General features: G+C 38.1%; 2 protein-coding genes across 10 annotated transcripts in view; one reads left to right on the forward strand and one right to left on the reverse strand.

The window, feature by feature from the left end:
- The window catches only part of PRIMPOL (primase and DNA directed polymerase), a 45,759-nt gene extending 40,921 nt beyond the window's left edge, over positions 1 to 4,838 (forward strand). For all 6 annotated transcript variants that reach the window (XM_004040690.4, XM_019025667.3, XM_063705673.1 and 3 more), the window contains 3 exons: positions 1,388 to 1,470; positions 1,555 to 1,601; positions 4,404 to 4,838. In XM_004040690.4, coding sequence (XP_004040738.4) covers positions 1,388 to 1,470; positions 1,555 to 1,601; positions 4,404 to 4,661 — 388 coding nt within the window. In that variant the 3' untranslated portion in view covers positions 4,662 to 4,838. The remainder of the gene's footprint in view (positions 1 to 1,387; positions 1,471 to 1,554; positions 1,602 to 4,403) is intronic.
- A 49-nt stretch (positions 4,839 to 4,887) lies between these two features.
- The window catches only part of CENPU (centromere protein U), a 39,143-nt gene continuing 22,146 nt past the window's right edge, over positions 4,888 to 21,884 (reverse strand). For 2 of the 4 annotated variants that reach the window (XM_004040688.5, XM_019025673.4), the window contains exons 8-13: positions 19,985 to 20,093; positions 12,263 to 12,341; positions 11,988 to 12,035; positions 10,722 to 10,783; positions 7,538 to 7,694; positions 4,888 to 5,287 (exon numbers count right to left, since the gene is read on the reverse strand). In XM_004040688.5, coding sequence (XP_004040736.3) covers positions 5,174 to 5,287; positions 7,538 to 7,694; positions 10,722 to 10,783; positions 11,988 to 12,035; positions 12,263 to 12,341; positions 19,985 to 20,093 — 569 coding nt within the window. In that variant the 3' untranslated portion in view covers positions 4,888 to 5,173. The remainder of the gene's footprint in view (positions 5,288 to 7,537; positions 7,695 to 10,721; positions 10,784 to 11,987; positions 12,036 to 12,262; positions 12,342 to 19,984; positions 20,094 to 21,884) is intronic. The other 2 variants (XR_002005687.4, XR_008679142.2) reach the window with 1 other exon arrangement.

Here is a 21,884-nt window from a genome sequence, read left to right on the forward strand (position 1 = left end):
GGGGAGTGTTAACCATCTTATTTCCTTTTCTGTAAAATGTGGGAACATTTTCAACTATTTAATCAAATCTTTAAGAATTTTAGTGATTATAGGATTGTTTAGGTTTTCTGTTGCTTTTTAAGTTTGTTTAGTTTATTTTTATATAGTACTTTATTTTACAAAAATTTTCAGTTACTGGCAAAAGTTGTTCACAATATTGTTTTCTTAAAAACATATGATGCATTTAATTTCTAATAACATTTGTGTCTTTGCCTTATTTTTAAATCAATTTTACCCTAATTTCATTTTCTTCAAATGTAGGCCTCGTTGATTCTTTTTACTTTTGTCTCTTTATGACTTCCTGCCTTTTATTTATTTATTTATTTATTTATTTAGAGACAGAGTCTCACACTGTCACCCGGGCTGGAGAGCAGTGGCACCAGCTTGGCTCACTGCAACCTCCACCTCCCAGGTTCAAGTGATTCTCCTGCCTCAGCCTCCCAAGTAGCTGGGATTACAGGTGCCGCCCCCACCACGCCCAGCTAATTTTTGTATTTTCAGTATAGACGGGGTTTCACTATGTTGGCCAGGCTGGTCTCTTTATTCAGTTCGTTGTTTTCCACGTTACTTAATCCATGTATCTTTAGCTATTCTTCTTTCATAACACAAGATTTTAAGACTATAAATTACCCTCTAAAGGTGACTTTAGCTGCATTTCACATATTTTAATATGTACACTTCCAGTCCACTCAGGTCTAAGCATTTTCTAATTTCCACTATTTTTCCTTGAACCATTGGTTGTTTCAAGTTGTTCTTAATTTCCAAATTATGGATTTCTATTTTATTTCTAAAATTTGCTTTATGCTCAGATAATGTGTTCTGTATGAAGTGATTTTAAATTTGATAAAATTCACTTTATAGCTAGCATGGAATTGGTTTTATAAAGAGCTGCTTCATATTTACCTATTAGATCAAACTTCTTAATTGCTTTTTGTCATTGATTTTTTCTGTATCCTTATTGGACCTTTTTTGTGGTTATTTGATCTATAAATTACTGAGAGTATGTTTTTTAAAAACCTTGATTTATGGTAGATTTGTTTATCATTGTGGTCCTGTCCATTTTTGCTCACATATTTTGCAGCTGTATTATTTGGTGAGTACAGGTTGAGAATTGTTGTATCTTCCTGGGGGAACTTTCATCAGTATCTACTTTTTGCCCTGCAGTTCATTTTGTGTGATTTTTGGCAACCACCGTTTTGGTTGGTATATATCTATCCTTATCCTTTTACTTTTTAATTTTTCTCCATCTTTAAGTCTTAGGCATATTTCTTGGAACACCATGCAGCTGGATTTTGTTTTCTACCCAGTCTTGGTATTAATACTACTTTTTTTTTTTTTAAACATAAAGGATTCTCGTTGATCTGAAAAATGAAGTTTGGTATCAAAAATGTCATGACCCTGTATGTAAAGCAGAAAACTTCAAATCTGACTGTAAGTTACTAATTTTTACATTTACCACAAAGTAAAAATTAGATAGCTGTAATATGTAATAGTTTTGCTATCTTTCTGATTCAGGTTTCCCATTACCTGCTGAAGTATGTCTCCTGTTTCTTTTCAAAGAGGTAAGTACAGATTTTAGTGTCTTTCTCCTTACCAGGGAGTTCTTGGTACAATAGTATACCTGAGCCATGAGTAGTGTCCAAATAGCTTTGAAACCCATTTGGTACCTTGTTTTCACTTATGACTGTATTATAGGAACATATTGTAGTGATTTTCCCATTTCAGCACATATCTGATAATACAAACCTTTTTTTTTTACTGCTGCTTGAGGTGTACAGTTTAATCAGTCCCAGACATTTAAGAAGTTTCCCATATTTTGCTTTTCAAAGTAACAAAATACCCATCTTTGTATTTCTTTGAACATCTGTAGCTGTAGGATGAATTTCTAGAAGTAGAATTGTGTCAAAGGGCATATTCAGTTTTATTTTTGGTAGGTATTACCAGGTTGTCAAACCAACATTTTTCTCTTAAAGATTTTTTATTTACCCAAATAATTAACGTGCATTGTAGAATGAATTGAAAATACATAAAATTAGGTCAGGCACAGTGGCTCAGGCCTGTAATCCCAGCACTTTGAGAGGCCGAGGAAGGCAGATCACTTGAGGTCATGAGTTTGAGACCAGCCTGGCCAACATGGAGAAACCCCATCTCTACTAAAAATACAAAAATTAGCCAGGTGTGGTGGCCTATGCCTATAATCCCAGCTACTCAGGAGGCTGAGGCAGGAGAATCCCTTGAACCTGGGAGGTGGAGGTTGCAGTGAGCTGATATCACGCCATTACACTCCAGCCTGGGAGACAGAGCGACTCTGCCTCAAAAAAAAAAAAAAAAGAAAGAAAATACATAAAATCAGGAAATACACAAGAAGCAAAAGAGGAAAGAATCTTCCTTACTCATTTGACCAGAAATAAACGATACACGTTTTGGCACGTACCTTCGAGAATTTATGTATGCTCATTTTTTTTTGAAGTGATAGCACACATACTATTTCAGTTTTTTTTCCTAAAGTATCACAAATGTTTTTAGTACCTATTATCAAATTGCTCTCCATAAAAAGTATAGGATATTTATTAGACCTCCACAGATAATTTATGAGAGCACCTATTACCTCACACTTTGCCAGCAGTGCTTGTTTGTTTACCTTGAATCACTACCAATCTGGTAGGCAAAATGCAGTACCTCAGTTGTTTTAGTTTGCATTTCTGTAATGAACTTTTTTCAGATTCACTATTAGTATTTCTATAATGAAGTGCCTGTACCTGTCCTCTGTCCATTTTTCTGTAACTTTTTTGCAGTAATTAGGTACCGTTTTTGACGTATTTCACTTTTAAATTGTAGTTTGTGTTTTTTGTCACATCTGTCAGCTTTCTCCTCTATAGTGTTAATAGAATAAAAGAAGTTACCTGCTACAAGCAGAACAGGTGACTGGGTTTATATTCTAGAAAACTCAGTCTTAACACGTCTCTCGAAAAAACTCCATACGTTTGAAATGGTGGAAATTCCATTCTTGGTCTATAAGAGCTGGACATAAAATAACTGATAGCCAGATTCTCTGGCAAAATACCAGGTTAAAATGTGTTTTGAAATAACCAAGAACAAAGTAAATTTTTAAAAATAAACTGTCTCCAAGAGGAGGAGGATTGCATTGCCCTTGTTGGTCTGGATTGTGATTTAGATATTCGTGGTTGCAGTGGATTTTTAAGCTACTTTTTCCGCTTATCTAGTAACAACTCAAAAATGCCAAGTTGAAAGTACCATTGGTCAGTATTACCACTACTTGGACATAACTTTTTAAAGTAAGATATATAGTGAACACCCATGTAGCTGTCACTTAGTTTTCAGTTAACATTTTGCCTCTCCTGCTTCATCTTGCTTTTTAAAACAAATATTTTAAATTACCAGTTAGTGTTATTTATACCTGCTTTTCTATTGCACTGATATCTTATTTCATTGGTCACCTGATTTTAAATTTACTATAAAGGTCTAGCCTACAGAAATGTACAAGAATAAGGAACTCTGCTGTCTGTCCTCCATTGAGATCTGCCATTTGTTAACACTTGGCCACATTGGTTTTCTCCCTCTACTGTATACATACATTCTTATTTTTGATGACTCTCTTAAACTGCAGACATCAAAACCCTTCATCTAATATTTAAGCATGTAGCGGAAAGAATAAGACATTCTGTAGCTTTTTTAATGACAGGGGGTAACATGTTGCCTGGGCTGGTCTCAAACTCCTGGCCTCAAGCAGTCCTCCCGTCTCAGCCTCCCCAGTAGCTGGGATTACAGGCACGTGCCACTGCACTGAATAAGGACATTCTTTACATAAATAATGTATTGGGCGGATCAACTAAATGTCTATACTGAAGACATTCTATGGTAAAATAATTGATACAATACTATCATGTAATATACAATCCAGTCATATTTTGGCAACTGTTTTTAATCTTTTTTCAATCCATGTTTACGATTTGCTAAATACTTTAAAATTTAAAGCATGGGTACTAAGTCCATTGTCAAGGTAGCAGATTTATCTTCTGATTTGTCTTCAGCTGGACTGTCCACTTGTTAAAAAATTAAATCCACCCTTGCTCTTCCATCGGGGAATATTGAAAAGTATGTGCACAGAACTGTAGGTAATTTCAAATTTGGAGTTTCAAGTGTGTCTGAGCTTCAGTGCAGCAACGTTTGAATCAGTGCACTCATTCCCACGGTGAGATATCGGAGACAGCATTCCTCCTGCATATTCACTTTAGTATCTGTCACTTAATACCTTACTTCAACATAGAGTATAAGGTTAAATCACATATCCTGAGTAAATATTTTCCTATCCCACTCTCTATCCCTTCACCACTGAAATAAAGGAAGAAGAGTTTACAACAGATGAAGCAGATGAAACTAGGAGCAATGAAACCCAGAATCCTCATGAACCATCACCTAGCAGGCTGTCAACAGGTGCATCTGCTGATGCTGTCTGGGATAATGGCATTGATGATGCTTATTTTTTAGAAGCTACTGAAGATGCTGAATTAGCTGAAGCTGCAGAGAACAGTCTTCTCAGTTATAACAGTGAAGTGGATGAAATTCCTGATGAACTAATTATAGAAGTATTACAAGAGTAACTAATTCACTATGGACACTTTTGTCACCAGGCTATAATTTGCCTGATGTCTGTGAGATTTGATAAATATATCATTCAACCTGTTTATATAAACTAAGTTTTATCACTTTGCTTTCCAATTTTTGTTTTTTACTTCTGTAAACCAATTTCATTAAAAATTAGCTTTGGTGTACTTAAATCCAGGAGAAATCGCCTTATTAATTAATCAAAATTATGTTCACATCAACTTAATTTTACAAGTTTATTACAGCTCATACCTGGGACCGATTAAGGTGTCAACATTTTAAAACTACTCAAGATATTAACCAGAAAAGATGATTATGGCCTTTAAAACTATTGGACAAACTGATGCTATTTAACATTGTTCACAGCCATTTAATCTGAATAACAAATTTTAGATTCTAAGTAGGCCATAACTTCTTTGCAAAACAATTGATTTATAAAGGTACAGTTTCAGAAGGTAACAGCATGAGACTAGTCTTCCTATAGGCACATTTTAGTAGACTGCTCTTCTCATCCCTGGTCAAGGAGCTTCTCTAACTGATGGTTGATATTTCGCAGATGGCTTTCGGCTCCCAGAAGTGTTCTTGCTTTAAATAACAGAGCTGGAAGGCTGGATGAATCATACTGTTGAAAGAAAATTATATAATTAGCAATATCAAAAACTCGTAACCTTGTCCTTAGATAGCCCAATCTTATGACCAATGCAAATTTTGATTGAGCTTTCCATTAACTACTCCTCCTCTCATTTTTAACTAGGACCATTAAGACAATTGGTTTTAATCCATTTCCCTTAGAACATAATTGATCACAAAGTTGCTAGGGAGCTGATCTGCAAAGCTTGAACTGATCTTCTTATCCCAGAAGACCAGCTAATTCAAAGAACTGTATCATCTCTATTATTGAAGACAGGAAATCACATCTGGGACACGTCAAGGCTTGGTTTGGGCAGGTCTGCTTGTGCTGTGAAGAATCTGCTTGATATCATGTCTATTTTAAAACACAGAAAACTGTAAGACAGGTTTTACTTTAACTGAAAGAACTAATGGAATGAGAACACCAGATCCATAAAAGTTCTTAAGGAAAAAAGAAAACCCAAATCTATCATCTCAAGAAATTATTTATTGGGAGAATCAATTAAATGTCTCAAAGGCTGCCAATCCAAATGTTCTTAATGATTCATGTTAAAATTAGAATACAAACCCAACATAAAATACAATATCCAACTCATGATTTTGAAATAATTAACAAAGTCAAACTTCCAGTTGCAAATTGTATCTAAGGGTGCATGATTAAATTCCTCTTACAGAATTTTGTCATACTTTGATAGTTTGCTGTTTAATAGCATGTTTTCAAGATGACAGCAGAAAAGGTGTCATGCTGTGACTACCACACACATGATAATGGAATTTTATACAAATATTTGACAAACTAATGTGTTCAAGCTCCCATGGGCACCTGCTCTAGGGAGGAATAAAGGGGAAGAAGTCACATTTGTCACTGAATGTTTAGAGTAAGACATATGCCCAAATATCTACACTTAATAAGGCAAAAGGGACAGTTACTACAAGAGGAGTGCAAGAAGGCATTGAGCTCACTCCAAGAACAGGACGCTCATCCAGTGGTGTGTTCCAAACAAGGCAGAGACACTAAACCTCGCTTTTAACCAAAGTATTATGTTCAAGCTGAATCAATGCTACAGATAACTTCCCCAAATTTAGTAACCAAACTCCAAATCATAAGCTTTGGACTACTTAGGTAATTAAAAAAATACCTTTAAAAGCATTTTATTTCCGGATCTCTAATATATAAACAAACCTTAGGCTCAGGAAAATTAACTTAGATCAGTGTCAAAACCTTAACATTGAATTTAGAAGTGAATACAAATCTGATCATAAAATATGTATACATTACATATAATTATATATATATTATATAAAATTATATTAGGGCATACAAATACAAATTTCTTTCCTAGAACTTAAACATTTCTATTAATCTGAGGCAGATGGCGTAACAGTAGCAAAGTCTGCAGTAAAAATCCAGAAGCAACTACAAAATGTATTAAAACAATAAATTTGTTTTCCCATTATATTCCTTTTTAATGTTCCTTAACTTTTTTTTTTTTTGAGGCAAAGTCTTGCTCTGTCACCCAGGCTGGAGTGCAGTAGTGCGATCACAGCTCAGTGCAGCCTGGACCTCCAGGGCTCAAGCGATCTTGCCACCTCAGCCTCCTGAGTAGCTGGGACTACAGGCATACACCACCACACCTGGCTAGTTTTTGTATTTTTAGTAGAGATGGGGTTTCACCATATCGCCCAAGGCTGGTCTTGAACTCCTGGGCTCAAGGGATCTACTTGCCTCAGCCTCCCGAAGTGCTATGATTACAGGTGAGAGCTATCACACCCGGCCTGTTTCTTAACTTCTAAAATCCTACCTACCACTTATATGGGAAAATAGCTTGTTTTTCATAGGCAAAAGATGCTGTGAACATGGGCTAGACAAAACAGAAGAGGCTGGTCTTTCGAACATGGCTGAGTGGTCTTATATGAATGAAAACTGTAATACAGCAGAGTGTGATTTTTCAATTGAGATTTATACACAGAATAAAAACTTCCCTTGATGAAATTCAGTTGTCCGAGTGAAAATACCTTACACAATCAGCAATTCTAGACATTACTCCTCCAGCCTTCATTAAGTAGCTAAGAAAAGTGCTGATATAATGAAGTTTCACTGGCTTATAGTGATACTATTTTAGGTGGACTCTGTAATTCTGTATCTGCATTTGTCTTTCCCCAAAGCTTCTGATACTCTAGCATGAAAATGCCCTCCCGCAATCATCATCTGAAGCATGGTAAAAAGTAAAATTGGAGTTACCGTTTCCTTTATGTTTGGTTCTTGAGCTTGAACATCTGAATAATCTTGATAAAGCTGTTTTAAATTAGATAAGAAATATGCTGCATTCCTAAGGGAAGACTTTCTCTCTTTAAGTTCATCATATTTTGTTTGTAGTTGTTTCAGCTGTGGCTCTAACCTAAAACAAAAATAAGTGACAAATAATAAAATGTACCAGCCTACCATGGTGAAACTGAGGTTGTAAGTACGCTGAGCGAGTGTGAAGAACCGGGGCTGGCCAACTAGATGACTTGCTTTGGCTCTGAAACTACGAATGTGTAAAAGATTCTGGGTTTTAGTTTAAAATGTAGGAAAAAAAATCTCTGAAATACAATGCACAATGAGTAATTAGCAGTGACATCCACAGAAGAATATTCCTTATAAATGCTGAAATTCATCAAGCCGTTCAAGTCTTGGGAACTACTGGATCAAATGTATGCCTGGTTGACATTCAGAGGCTCACGCCAGCGGAGCCAGGCACTACAGTCTAACACAGAAACCATGGAGAAAAAGCCTTCCCAGTGCTCCTTCCTCTTATCAAATCTTGTCCACTTTCCAAAGTCTAATAAAACCAGTGGAAGACTGTCAGTGCCTGGATGAAAATGTGTGACTTGGGGCAAACTGTTTCATCTCTCAGTGGCTGAGTTTCTTCATCTATAAAATAAAAAGGGATAACTTGGGTTTTATGGACCAATAAAAAAATGAGAGGCAAAGACGGCAAATTTTGTATTTTGCCAAATAAAGATATAAAACACGATTCTCTAATATAATTTCATAAAAACGTCTTTTTCGTTTGTTTTTTTGAGACAGAGTCTTGCTCTGTCACCCAGGCTGGGAGTGCAGTGGCATGATCTCAGCTCACTGCAACCTCCGCCTCCCAGGTTCAAGTGATTCTCCTGCCTCAGCCTCTCGAGTAGCTGGGATTACAGGCGCCCACCACCACGCCCAGCTAAGTTTTGTATTTTTAGTAGAGACGGGGTTTCACCATGTTGGCCAGGCTGGTCTCGAACTCCTGACCTCAGTGATCCACCCGCCCCAGCCTCCCAAAGTGCTGGGATTACAGGCATGAGCCAGGAAAAGTCTTCTTTAACGATTCTTTACACTGAACAAATGCAGCGCTGGGGAAAACTCACTACTGAACTGGCAGCCGTGGTCAGGAGTGCTGGATTTGGAGTCAGTCAGCTGACAGTGAATCCTGGCTCCCTGACTTCCTAGGGCTGCACCTGTGGGCAAGTTACCTCCCTGTGCCTTAGGTTTTCATATGGCAAGTTAAAATAATGATATACCATAGTTTTTCTTATTATGCCTTTTCAAAATACACTTCTCAATTTCTAAATTAATATCTAGAAAAGAAACAAAAGTCAGTTTTTAAAACATCTCAGGCCGGGTGCGGTGGCTCACACCTGTAATCCCAGCACTTTGGGAGGCCGAGGCGGGCGAATCACGAGGTCAGGAGATCCAGAGCATCCTGACTAACATGGTGAAACCCTGTCTCTACTAAAAATCCAAAAAAAAATCAGCCGGGCGCAGTGGCAGGCGCCTGTAGTCCCAGCTATTCGGGAGGCTGAGGCAGGAGAATAGCGCGAACCCGGGAGGTGGAGCTTGCAGTGAGCCAAGATAGCGCCACCGCACTCCAGCCTGGGCGACAGAGCCAGACTCCGTCTCAAAAATAAATAAATAAATAAATAAATAAAATAAATAAACTTGTTTCAGTAGTCTCGCACTGAAGACAAGTGTAACCAGGCACGGCCTGACTGTAGCTATAACCACTCATGTCATAGGACTGTGATGATGATGAGTTAGCATAGAAAGCGTTTAGGAAAGTGCCCTGCCACACAGGAAGCTTGTAAATGTTAGCTTTCCTTATTATATTTACCTTTAGTTTTCTTATTTTGGCCTGGGTCAGTGAAAACCTTACCATAGGCCAGCACCTGTCCAGAGACTCAATTTAGAAACCAACAGATTAGACAACTGCTTTCTCCCACTTAAACTCCTGTGGCAGTCTCTCTTTTTTTTTTTGAGACACAGTTTCACTCTGTCACCCAGGCTGGAGTGCACTGGCACAATTTCGGCTCCCTGCAACCTCCGCCTCCCAGGTTCAAGCGATTCTCGTGCCTCAACCTCCCAAGTAGCTTGGATTACAGGTATGCGCCACCACACCCGGCTAATTTTTGTATTTTTGAGATGGGGTTTCACTATGTTGGCCAAGCTGGTCTTGAACTCCTGACCTCAAGTGATCTGCCCACCTCGGCCTCCCAAAGTGCTGGGATTACAGGCGTGAGCCACCGTGCCCGGCCTAGCAGCCTCTTTTTTAAAACTTAGTTTTGACTGAGTTTTTAAAAAAAGTTTCAACTTTTTATTATACACATTCTTTTCTGATAATATCACTGTCTTTCTCAAGCTATATTTAAGCTCAGGAGCAGACAGCACATCTAGCACTGTTTTACTACCAAGCCTCTAGCTCTCACAACAGCCCTGGCCTCAAAACACACTTGGGGGCTGATAGCTGATGTGCACTCCAGTCTTTCTAACCAGAAACTGGGGGCAGCCCTGGCCTGCAGGGCCTGGTAAGTTCACCTGGCCCACACTTGGGAGTGGATTCACATGCATGTCACTCCAAGGCATACCCTTCGACAATAACAACATAAACAATTGTCAACACTTACACAGCACTTACTGTGTGCGTCTGTCCCTGTGAAGCACTTTCTATATATGTACTCGTTTAATTTCCACAACACTCTGTGAAGTATAGGTATGATTATTATTATGCCTATATACAAAAGAGGGAACTGAGACACTGGGACATTAAATAACTTGGTCAAGGTTGCGCAGCCAGTAAGTGGCAGAGCTTGGGTTCAACCCAAGCAGTTCAAGCAGTTTAATGCGTAGATTCTAGAATTCAACCCAGGCAGCTGAATTCTAGAATCCAGGCATTATATCTCTTAAGGCCAGAGCTGAGAAATCTGTGGAGATAGATCAGTGTGGAATTCTCCTTTGCCAAAAGGTGGGGCAACTAAGCAGCATACCCTGCCTTCACTGAGTATTGGAGCTTGAAGATAACCTGGGGCTTTAATACATCACAGCAGCAAGTGTCACTCCCCTAAATGACACACCATCATTACATCCTTTTAGGTAAGTGCTCAAACAGGATTTGACAGTATCTTACCGAAGCAGTTCATCCTGGACTTCAATCATACGCTGCCTTTTCTTTTCGATATCTGAAATCATCTAAGTAACACAATCATTTGTGTTAAAATTAATTTGTAACTGTTTGAGCACTGCCACATACGCTGCCAGGTAATGAAGTGCAGTGGAAAACAAGACAGACCCAATTCTTACCATCACAGACTTTGGTCTAATGGGGAAGACAAACATTACATAGAAACAGTATGTATTTACAACTTGTGATATGTAGGAAAAGAAGAGAGAACTCTGGAAAAGAAAAGCAGGGGTATCTACTTCAGAATGACCAGAGGAAGGAAAGCAGGGGCCAGGTCTTTACTGGACCCTGTGACCTGTAAAGTGAGATTTTATCTAGGCACACTAGGAAACTATCAAAGCAGGGGAGTGCTGTGATCCACTCTGTATTTTAAAAGAAATATTTCATATTTTATTATCTCGGCCATTCAGTCACTTTTAGTGACTACCTAATTCTCCATTGTTAGACATTCATAATGTTCCCACTCTGTAATAAGCAATGCAGAAATGACCAATAAGAGATTAAAACTGAAAAACAAAAACATCCCAGAGCTTGCAATCACTGGAAGGAAAACGTATGTATTTCAAGTCCACTTCTACTTTAAATGTAGAGGTGGACTTCCACTCCTGGATTCACCTCTGATGCTCAGAGGTCATTTGGTCCAACCATTTCCAAGTAAGCAAAGGAGACTCTCATGCTGGCTGGCTTGTCACCCACTGCAGACCCAGTGGTATACAGCTTATAGGTGGTATAGCAATGAAGCAGCAGAGCCAGGACTAGACATGAGGTCTCCTGACCCTTAACCCAGTATTATTCCCAGGCTGTCCTACCTGGGACAGTTCTTTATTCTAAAAGGTTGTGCTTTTCGACATCCACAAAAGCAATAAATATATATTAATATTTATCCATGTAAGTGGTCATTTTGGACTGGGTAGTTTTTTTAAAGCTAACTTTGTGACATTAATAAAAGGCTTAAATTTCTGTCTTTAATTATAAAAACAATTATTTTGACACTCGTGCAGCCTTAGGAAACAAAAGTGACTAGGATCCCCATTCCTTACCTTGCATTAATAATACCAACCGTATCAACCACAAGATCAACCAAATAAAAGCCTGACAAGATTATGAAATCTACTCACACTCTAAAGGCTGTAAACCCAGAGTCAAGTCTTCGCATAACTCTACATTAGTATTGTGTTTGACTCTACGACTCTAATCACATAAATAATTTACCTTAGCATTCTTCCTTTTCAGATTTGTCAACATCTGGCTTTCTTCAAGCTACACAAAACAAAAAATACATATGTACATTATTTTCCAAAAGTAAATGTTAATTAGTTTCACATGTGTCACATTTAGTTTAAAAACAGTTATGTGGAATATGAATAGTTCTAATGAGTTTATTACCATACTGCCAGCAAATGCAAGCTTTTCTAAGACAACAATATGCTGCTACAGGATTAGTGAAAAAAACCTTAGACCAACAAATGTTATGTCAGTGAACTTACCATTTTGATGAATTGTTCTTTAACATTAACATAAAATGTGGCGATGGCTGCCTTACAAACTTTAGATTCTATTCTTTGTCTGTAGAGGAATTAAAAAAAAGTCTAAGTACCATGATGGATTTTGAAAGGTGTTTCATTTGCTTAGCATACAAACAAACATACACATACAATTTGGCATATACCTTTTTTTATTTTAAAAATCTTTAATCTCTTATTTTTAATAATCTCCATTTTTTAGATTAAGGGGTTTGTTATATGAGCATACTGCACGACACTGAAGTTTGGGGTACAACTGACCCCATCACTCAGGTAGCGAGCATAGTAGCCAACAGGTTGTTTTTCAGTCCTTGAATCCCTCTGTCTCTCTTCCCTCTAGGAGTCCCCAGTGTCTATTGTTGCCATCTTTATGTCCATGTGTACCCAATGTTTAGCTCCCACTTATAAGCAAGAACACGCGGTATTTGGCTTTCTGTTCCTGCAATAATTCACTTGGGATAATGACCTCCAGCTGCATCCATATTGCTGCAAAGGACATGATTTTGTTCTTTTTTATAGCTGTGTAGTATTCCATGGTCTATATGTACCATATTTTCTTTATCCAACCCACAGTTGATGGGCACTTAGGTTGATTCCGTCTTTACTATCATGGATAATGCTGCAATGAACATATGAGAGCACCATTTTAAATAACTAAGATGGCAATGTTCAGCCTGAAAAAAATACTGGAAACATGTATCAGCAAAAGAAAAAGAACAAAGATATTTTTCCCTAAGCCCTCTGGTACGGGGTCATCTTAATTCCCTGATACTGACCAACCTCACAGGTGATACCAAGTAAGGTAGAAATGCTTATGGATAGTCCCAGTCTTTTCCTACTACCTGATAGACCCAGCAGACTTTATTCCTTCCCTCTTTGCCTGTTAGCAAAAGGAGGAGCAACTGTGTAACACATCTGGACTAGCCAAAAAGTAGCCATAAATCAGGTGTTAGTTCTTCAGAAACTATAAAGCTGACTCAAAGAAACTGCCTCAGGTCTCTGTCACTGGGGAGAAGAGATCTGGCAGCCAGGCTCTGATTCTCCTGGCTTGGCTCACTCACCCAGTAAGATGGCTATTATTTAAAAAAAACAGAAAACAACAAGTGTTGGTGAGAAAGTACAGAAATAGGAACCCTTGTGTTGCTGGTGGAAATGTAAAATGATATAGTCACTGTGGAAAACAGTATTGGCAGTTCCAAAAAAATAAATTAATTAAATTAATTAAACACAGAATTACCACATGATCCAGCAATTCCTCTTCTAGGTACATACACAAAAGAATTGAAAGCATGGACTTGAATATCAGTTGTACACCAATGTTTGCAGCAGCATTATTCACAATAGCCAAAAGGTGGGAACAACTCAAGTGTCCACTGATAGATGAATGGATAAAGGAAATGTGTTAAAATCATCACCACATAACAATGTCTCAGTCAACGATGGATGGCACATACAGTGGTAGACCCTTAAGACAATAATGGAGCTAAAAATTTCTAATCACCTAGTGACACTGTTGCCATCATAATGTCATAGCACAATGCATTATGCACATGCTTGTGGCGATGCTGGTGTAAACAAACCTATAGTGTCGCCTAGCTGTGTAAAAGTATAGCACATATAGTTAGGTATACTACATAATACTAGGTAATAAATTACTAAGTGCCCCAAACAGGAGTAACATACTTCATCTTTTTTTTTTTTTTTTTTTTGAGATAAGGTCTCACTCTGTCACCCAAGCTGGACTGAGTAGTGTGATCATGGCTCACTGCAGCCTCAAACTCCTTGACTCCAGTGATCCTCCTGCCTCAGCCTCCCGTGTAGCTGGGACTACAGGTATATGCCACCACGCCTAATTTTTAACTTTTTTGTAGAAAACGGGTCTCATTGTGTTGCCCAGGCTCATTTTTTATCTTTTATACTGTATTTTTACTGTACCTTTTCTATGTTTAGATACACAACTTACCATCATGCTACAATTACCTACAGTATTCAATACAGTAACATGCTGCCCAAGTGTGTATCCTGCGAGGAATAGGCAACACATCATATAGCCACGGCATGTACTAGGCTTACACCTAAGCCTAGTACATGCCATCTAAGTTGGTTTAAGTACACTGTTAACACAATGACAAAACTGTCTAAGGATGCAGTTCTCAGAACACATCCCCGTTGTTAAGTGACATGAATGTGTATACATATGACTGAATATGATTCCACCTGAAAAAGTAAATTCTGACACACGCTATGACATGGGTGAGCCTTGAGGACATTATGCTGAGTGAAATAAGACAGTCACAAAAGGACAAATATTGTATGATTCCACTCATATGAGGTACCCAGAACAGTTAGATTTATAGAGACAAAGTAGAATGGTGATTGCTGGGGGAGGGAGGAATGAGGAGTCATTGCTCAAATGGGTACAAAGCTACCGTTTCATAAGGCTTTAGTTCTAGAGATTGGTTGCTTAACAAGTTGCACACAGTTAACACACAATAAAAAGAAAATATTTCTACACTTCACACCTATCACAATGGCTAAAATAAAAATTAGTGACAACACCAAATGCTGGCAAGGATGTAGAGAATCTGGATCATAAATAAGATCATACACCGTGGAAAACAGTCTCAGTCCCTTACAAAACTAAACATGCAATTACCATATAACCCAACAATTGCACTCTTGGGCATTTATCCCAGCGAAATGGAAGCTCAGGTTCAAACAAAAAAAAATGTATCCAAATGTTTACAGCACTGTGTGTGTTAACAGCCCCAAACTGGAAACAACCCAAATTCCTTCAATGGGTGAATGTCAAACAAACCATGGTATATCCATACCATGGAATGTTACCTAGCAATGAAGTGGAATGGAATCATACAACAGCTTGGATGAATCTCCAAGGCATTATGCTGAGTGGAAAAAAGCTAATCCCAAAAGGTTGCACACTATAGAGTTTCATTTATATAACATTCTTGAAATGATGAAATGATAGAAATGGGGAACAGGTTAGTGGTTTCCAGGGCTTGGGGCTGTGGGTGTAGTCATAAAAGGGCAACATGAAGACAGAGGGGGCACGAGAACACAAGGATCCTGGAGGTGATGCAATACACAAACCTATGCATATGATAAAATCCCTATATTATTCCTTACAACTGCACGTGATTCTACAATTATCTCAAAAGAAGACATTTAATTAAAAAAATAAAGTTGTAACTTGTTATTACACATTGAACTAAACAAAAAAATTCATGAATAATGAGGTATTTCTATACATCCATGTTCACAGCAACATTATTCACAACAGCCAACAGGTGGAAGCAACCCAAGTGTCCACTGATGAATGAATGGATAAACAATGAATGGAGGAATGGTTATCTGTATATACACAATACACAGCCTTAACAAAGAAGGAAATTCTGATGCAAGCTATCACACAGATGAGCCTTGAGGACATGCTAAGTGAAATAAGCCAGTCACAAAAAGACAAATACTGGATGGTTTCATTTCCGTGAAGTATTCGTAGTCAACTTCATAGAAACAGAAAGTAGAAGGGTGGTTGCCAAGCACTGGAGATGGGGTGGAGAATAGAAAATTGTGATTTAACGGGTACAGAATGTCAGCTGGGCAAGATAAAGAAGTTCTGGAGACTGGTAGCACAACAACGTGAATATACTTAACACTGTTGACCTGTGTTCTTAAAAACGCGTACTGGCAAATTTTATGTTATATTTTAGCACAATTAAAAATTTACATAAGCCCCACTTTAAAAAAAAGAATTTCTAATGTAATATAATATCAAATCATTATTTTCAGATGTTAAAATATTTTTAAAATATAGCCAGTCATGGTGGCACACGCCTGTAATCTCAACTACTCTGGAGGCTGAGATGGGAGGGTCCCCTAAACCCAGGAGTTGGAGACCAGCCTGGGGAACACAGTGAGACCCTCCTTCTAAAGAAAGTTTTGTTTTGTTTTGTTTTTTAAATAAGAAAAACTGGTCAGGCCTCTCTGCATATGGCTTGTAATGATAAATCAATGGATTCCTTCAACCACAAAGGTGATGGTCTACACAAGACAGCTCTTCCAAATTCTAGCAACTTAAACATCTGGCAAAATTCAATTAATTGAATCAGCTATAGAATATTCTAAGAGTTTGTAATGTTGCATTTCATGGCATACTTCCCTACTTATACATAAACTGCTTATCATCCGTTTATACTGACATAACAGTGAAGCTATTCAGGTGTGAGTGCTAGGTACAGGATATTACAAACAGACCCTTAAATAGTTGTTGACTTAATTTTGAAAGAGTGAAGTGTTTCACGTGGCTGAGAACACCATATTGTCAAGGAAACAAAATGAGATCAGTGATTCACCAGAATTCTTATTTGGTATGACAAAAACACAAGGTTGTACTGCAATAAGTCTAAGAAAAAATACTATGCCTCTTCTAAATCATTTCTTATATCAAGAACTTACTACCCACTGCAGCAACTCAGACCTCTGTCCCTGTGTCCTTACTACCCACTGGGTGGTAAGTTCTTGATATAAGAAATGATTTAGAAGGGGACAATGCCATTTTCCCTAAAACATCAGAAGTCTATAATAAGCTTCCTATAAGAGATTTGTGAATAGGTAAAGGACAACACAAGCAAGATGGTCTTGGGTGTGTTAACAGAACTGTCCTAGTTTTAACAGGAAACTGGCTCTGGAATATAAAGAAGAGTAAAACAGGCACTTCTCACAATGATAATGATGAGTTGGCATGACAGGCTGGCTCCTTCCCCCAAGCTCACCCAGAACTACAGAGGGAATACCAAGAAAATGGAGAAAGCTGTGAAAACCCTGAGGGGAAGGTCATGTAGAGAGGATGACTGCTGTGAGGAGTGGCGCTGTGGCCAGGGCAGGAATAGAGAGCTGCAGGAAACTGACTCCTGCCTCTTCCCATCACCGATCTCATCAATAGTGTGCCTGCTCACCCCCGCTCCCCTGCCCCCTGCAGCAACTGAGACCTCTGTCCCTGTGTCCTCAAGACTGAAACTGGGGTTGGATTTGTGGGGCCTAGAGAAAAACATGGGAGGCTGACCGACTTTGGGCAGCTGTTTCCTCACCCTTCCCCAGCCAAACCCCCATGCTGGAGAATGATGACCCAGAGTCCATCTTTTCTTCCTGCTGCTCCTCTCTGGAGGGCGAGGAGTGAAGTGCTGACCTGACAGGCTGTTTTGTGAGAGGAGTCGCTGAGGCTGCCCATCCTAGGGCTTACCCCACCCCCTGCACTCACGGGCACTAACAGGGACTGGGGTTTGGCCTTCTTCTATACATACTGTCTGACAGAAGCTGACAGGCCCAGGGGAAAATAAGCTCAGAGGCTGGAATAACAAGATGCTGGAGGAATCCAACTATTTCAAACGGAAAACACATATTATATCCGAAACCTTACCAGAAACAGGTATTTTAGAATAGCTGATCCAGTAATTTGAAATTAGCCCAACAGATATTCTAAGGAAGATATTAGCAGCATAAAACATGAATACAAGACACAAAGCAAGCAGCAGAAATAGCTGGGCGTGGTGGCTCACACCTGAAATCCCAGCACTTTGGGAGGCCAAAGTGGGTGGATCACTTGAGATCAGGAGTTTGAGAGCAGACTGGCCGACATGGTGAAACCCCATCTCTACTAAAAATACAAAAAATTAGCTGGGCGTGGGGGCGCATGCTTGTAATCCCAGCTATTTGGGAGGCTGAGGCAGGTGAATCGCTTGAACCTGGGAGGTGGAAGTTGCAGGGACTGAGATCGCGCTACGGCACTCTAGCCTGGGTGACAGAGTGAGACTCCATCTCAAAAAAAAAAAAAAAAAAAAAAAAGCAGAAATATTAATATAAAAGCTAAGTTAAATAAAGAACTCAACAGATGGGACAAATGGCAGAATGGATATTTCTAAGAATAAATTAGCAAATCTAATTTCTTAGATTGAGGAAATCTCCCAGTGAATGAAGCAAAGGATAAGAGAACAAAAAAGAAAATCAGGATAAAAATATTTTAAATTCTTAGAATTAAAAAAATTTGTTCAGCAGCAATAGAATAAAAAAATTAAAAATTAAAAAACCTTGGAATGAAAAGGTCAGACTCAATATAGTGAAATTTAAGAATATCAAAGAAAAAAATAACAGTTTAGAGAGCTAAAGAACAGATCACATTCAAAGAAATAAGAATTAGATAGACATCAAATTTTCCAAAAGCAACACTTGATGTAAAAGAATACAAAGTTTCCAAAGTATTTAAGAAAATAATTTAGAACCTAAAGTATTATATCCAGCTAAGCTGTCATTCAAATTCAAGGGTATAATCAAAATAATCAGGTTTAGAAGTTTTGCAACATAAAGAGTCACACTGAGGTGTTGGATGAAATGCTTAAATAAGAGAAAATACTTATCTACAGGATACTGCAAGAAAATATATGAGATAAAAGTGATCAAATACCTAAGTAAATTTTGTTGTTGTCTTAAAAACAGAGACAAACACACACAACAGAAGGGGAAATTCTATCTACCTTAATTTAGAATTAAAGGTGGGGAGTTATAAATTTTTTTAAGTTAAAAAAAATTCAGAACATCAAAAAGTAGAATAAAAAAGTTAAAGAAGTAACAATATATCAACATATTGTTCAAGATATATCGATATTACAATAAATGTTAATGGACTAAACAGTTGAAATTCAAAGACTGATACACTGTATTTAAAAAGATTAATAAGGAAATTAAAATTTAAGGGCGCAAAAAGGTTGGAAGTAAAAGAAATTAAAAAGAATGTAAAATCTGGCCGGGTGCAGTGGCTCACGTCTATAATCCCAGCACTTTGGGAGGCTGAGGTGGGCATATCACGAGGTCAGGAGATCGAGACCATCCTGGCCAACATGGTGAAACCCTGTCTCTACTAAAAATGCAAAAATTAGCTGGGCGGGGTGGCACATGCCTGTAGTCCCAGCTACTTGGGAGGCTGAGGCAGGAGAATTGCTTGAACCCGGGAGGTGGAGGTTTCAGTGAGCCAAGATCTCTCCACTCTACTCCAGCCTGGAGACTGAGAGAGACTCCATCTCAAAAAAAAAAAAAAAAAAAAATCTGGCAAATGCTAGCAAAAGAAAACTATGATGCATATTAGTATCAGGTAAAATAAATTTTAAGACAAAGTATGTTTAGGAATAGAGTGGGTGACCAACTAAAATGTTCAATTTGCAAGACAGAGCAATTTTAAACATGATTTTCCTAATAGTCTCTAAATATATACAGCACAAATGAATAGAAGTACCAAGAAAAACTGAACATAGATCCAATAATTAGAGATTCTATCTAGATCCAATGATTAGAAATTCCACACAGATCATGTACCAGGTCATGAAGAAAGCCTCAAAATTAAAAAAAAAAAAAGGTATCACTGGACCATGATCTTTGACCACAACATATTTAAGATAGAAGGTTAATACAAAAATATAAATTTAAAAGTCTACATATTTGGGACAAATAAAAACATATGAATTCTTCAAAGAATTAAAGAAAAAATTATAATAAAATGTAAAAATATCTAAAACAATGACAATGAAAATAGTACATAACAAAAACTGTAGGATGAGCAAAAATGGTGCTTCAAGGGAAATTTATTAGGTAAATATACCACAACATCAAAAGACTTACTGATGCTCTAGGTGGGTTTTCTCAAATTCAGGCAAAACAATATTCAACTCCTTGATGTCACTGGTTTTCATTCCTTCTGGACACCAAATGTGCACAATGTCAGAAGTATCTAGAATATTAAGATAAGTTAACATGCTGGTTATTCATATTTTGGCTGTAGGTCCAGGGTTCTGAAAGCCTGACACAAAAATAGTCTCACCAAATTGTAAAAGATAGCTACAGCTGAACAATTAGAGAGGAGGCGCCGTACTCACTTCTTACCCCTGTGCACAGTCTCGCAAACCCCTACATACACTTTCACTCTAACTGCTGTCTCGCTGGTTCTCCTATTTCTGCTAAAGCAACCAAAAGCATTGCTGCCTTTTAATCACCTTACTGCATCTTTATTTAGTATTGTGCTGTTATTTAACATTACTGGGGATAAGCTCTTCATTGTTAGCTGTATTTTCTGAATGTTAATCTATCTGATAGGCCACTTGTAGGATACAGCAAGATTACTCAGTGTATTAATTTAAATAATTGTAGTAATATACAGTAATATACCAGACAGGTATCTGAAGACCTTGGTTCTAGTTTGAGCTTCTTTCTTACTAGTCATAAGATCTCAGGCAAGCCATTTAACCTTCCAGAGGCTGTTTCCTCAATGATAAATGGAATAAAACAATGCTCTCCCTTTTATTGAGACTCAAGCAAGAAAATATCTGTGAATGCATTTACAAAAACTATAAATTACTATACATCTGTAAGGTGTTATCAATTTGCAAAGCATACCCCAATTTGTTTTCTTAAAAAAAATTTTTTTTGAGACAGGGTCTCACTCTGTTGCCCAAGCTGCAGTGCAGTAGCACGCTCACCACTCATTACAGCCTCAAAGTCCTAGGCTCAAGTGATCCTCCCACCTCAGCCTCCCAAGCAGCTGGGACTACAAGTGTACGCCACTATGCCTGGCTAGTTTTGAAAATTTTTTGTAAATTTTCAACATAGTGGGGTCCCACTATGTTGCCCAGGCTGGTCTTGAACTCCTGGGCTCAAGCAATCTCTCACCTCAGCCTCCCAAAGTGCTGGGATTACGGTTGCACCCACGATGCCCGGCCCCCAATTTTCTGTATGTTAACATAAGCCATTGGCAGGATAGTCTACTCTTCTTTCGTAATTAATTCCTTCTTTAATATCTCCTTTTCCTCTATTTTAGGGGGGTGGGTGGATTCACTTTTTAAATTTTATTTTTAATTGACACATAGTAATTGTACATATTTATGGGTACGGTGTGATGTTTCAATACATGTATGTATTGTGTAAAAAAATCAAATTAGGGTATTCAGCATATCCATCACCTCATACATTTATCATTTGTTTGTGGTAAGAAGACTAAAAATCCTCTTTTAGCTGTTTTGAAATGTGTAATATAAACCATAATCACCCTACTGTGCAACAGAACACCTGAACTTATACCTCCTATCTAATTCTAACTTTGTACCTGCTGACCAGCCTCTCCCTCTCCCCTGCTCCCCACTAGCCTCCCCTAACTATTTTAAATTTATTCACATGAAGTTGTTCATTATATTCTTAGTAACATTTAAACTGTGCACTTAAACATTTAAACTTCTGGTAGGAGTATAAAACTATATTATACAACCACTTTGGGAATGCAGTTTGCAAAGTTTGGCAGTTTCTTGTAAAATTTAACATATGCCTACCCTATGACTCAGCAATTTCACTCCTTTTCATTTACCCAAGAGAAATGAAAACATATGTTCGCAAAAAAATGTGTATAAAAATGTTCACTGGCTGGGTGCGGTGGCTCACACCTGTAATCCCAGCACTTTGGGAGGCCAAGGCAGGCGGATCATGAGGTCAGGAGATTGAGATCATCCTGGCCAATACGGTAAAACCCCGTCTC

This window comes from Gorilla gorilla, chromosome 3, assembly GCF_029281585.2.
Source record: "Gorilla gorilla gorilla isolate KB3781 chromosome 3, NHGRI_mGorGor1-v2.1_pri, whole genome shotgun sequence".
In the NCBI taxonomy this organism is placed as follows: Eukaryota; Metazoa; Chordata; class Mammalia; order Primates; family Hominidae; genus Gorilla; species Gorilla gorilla.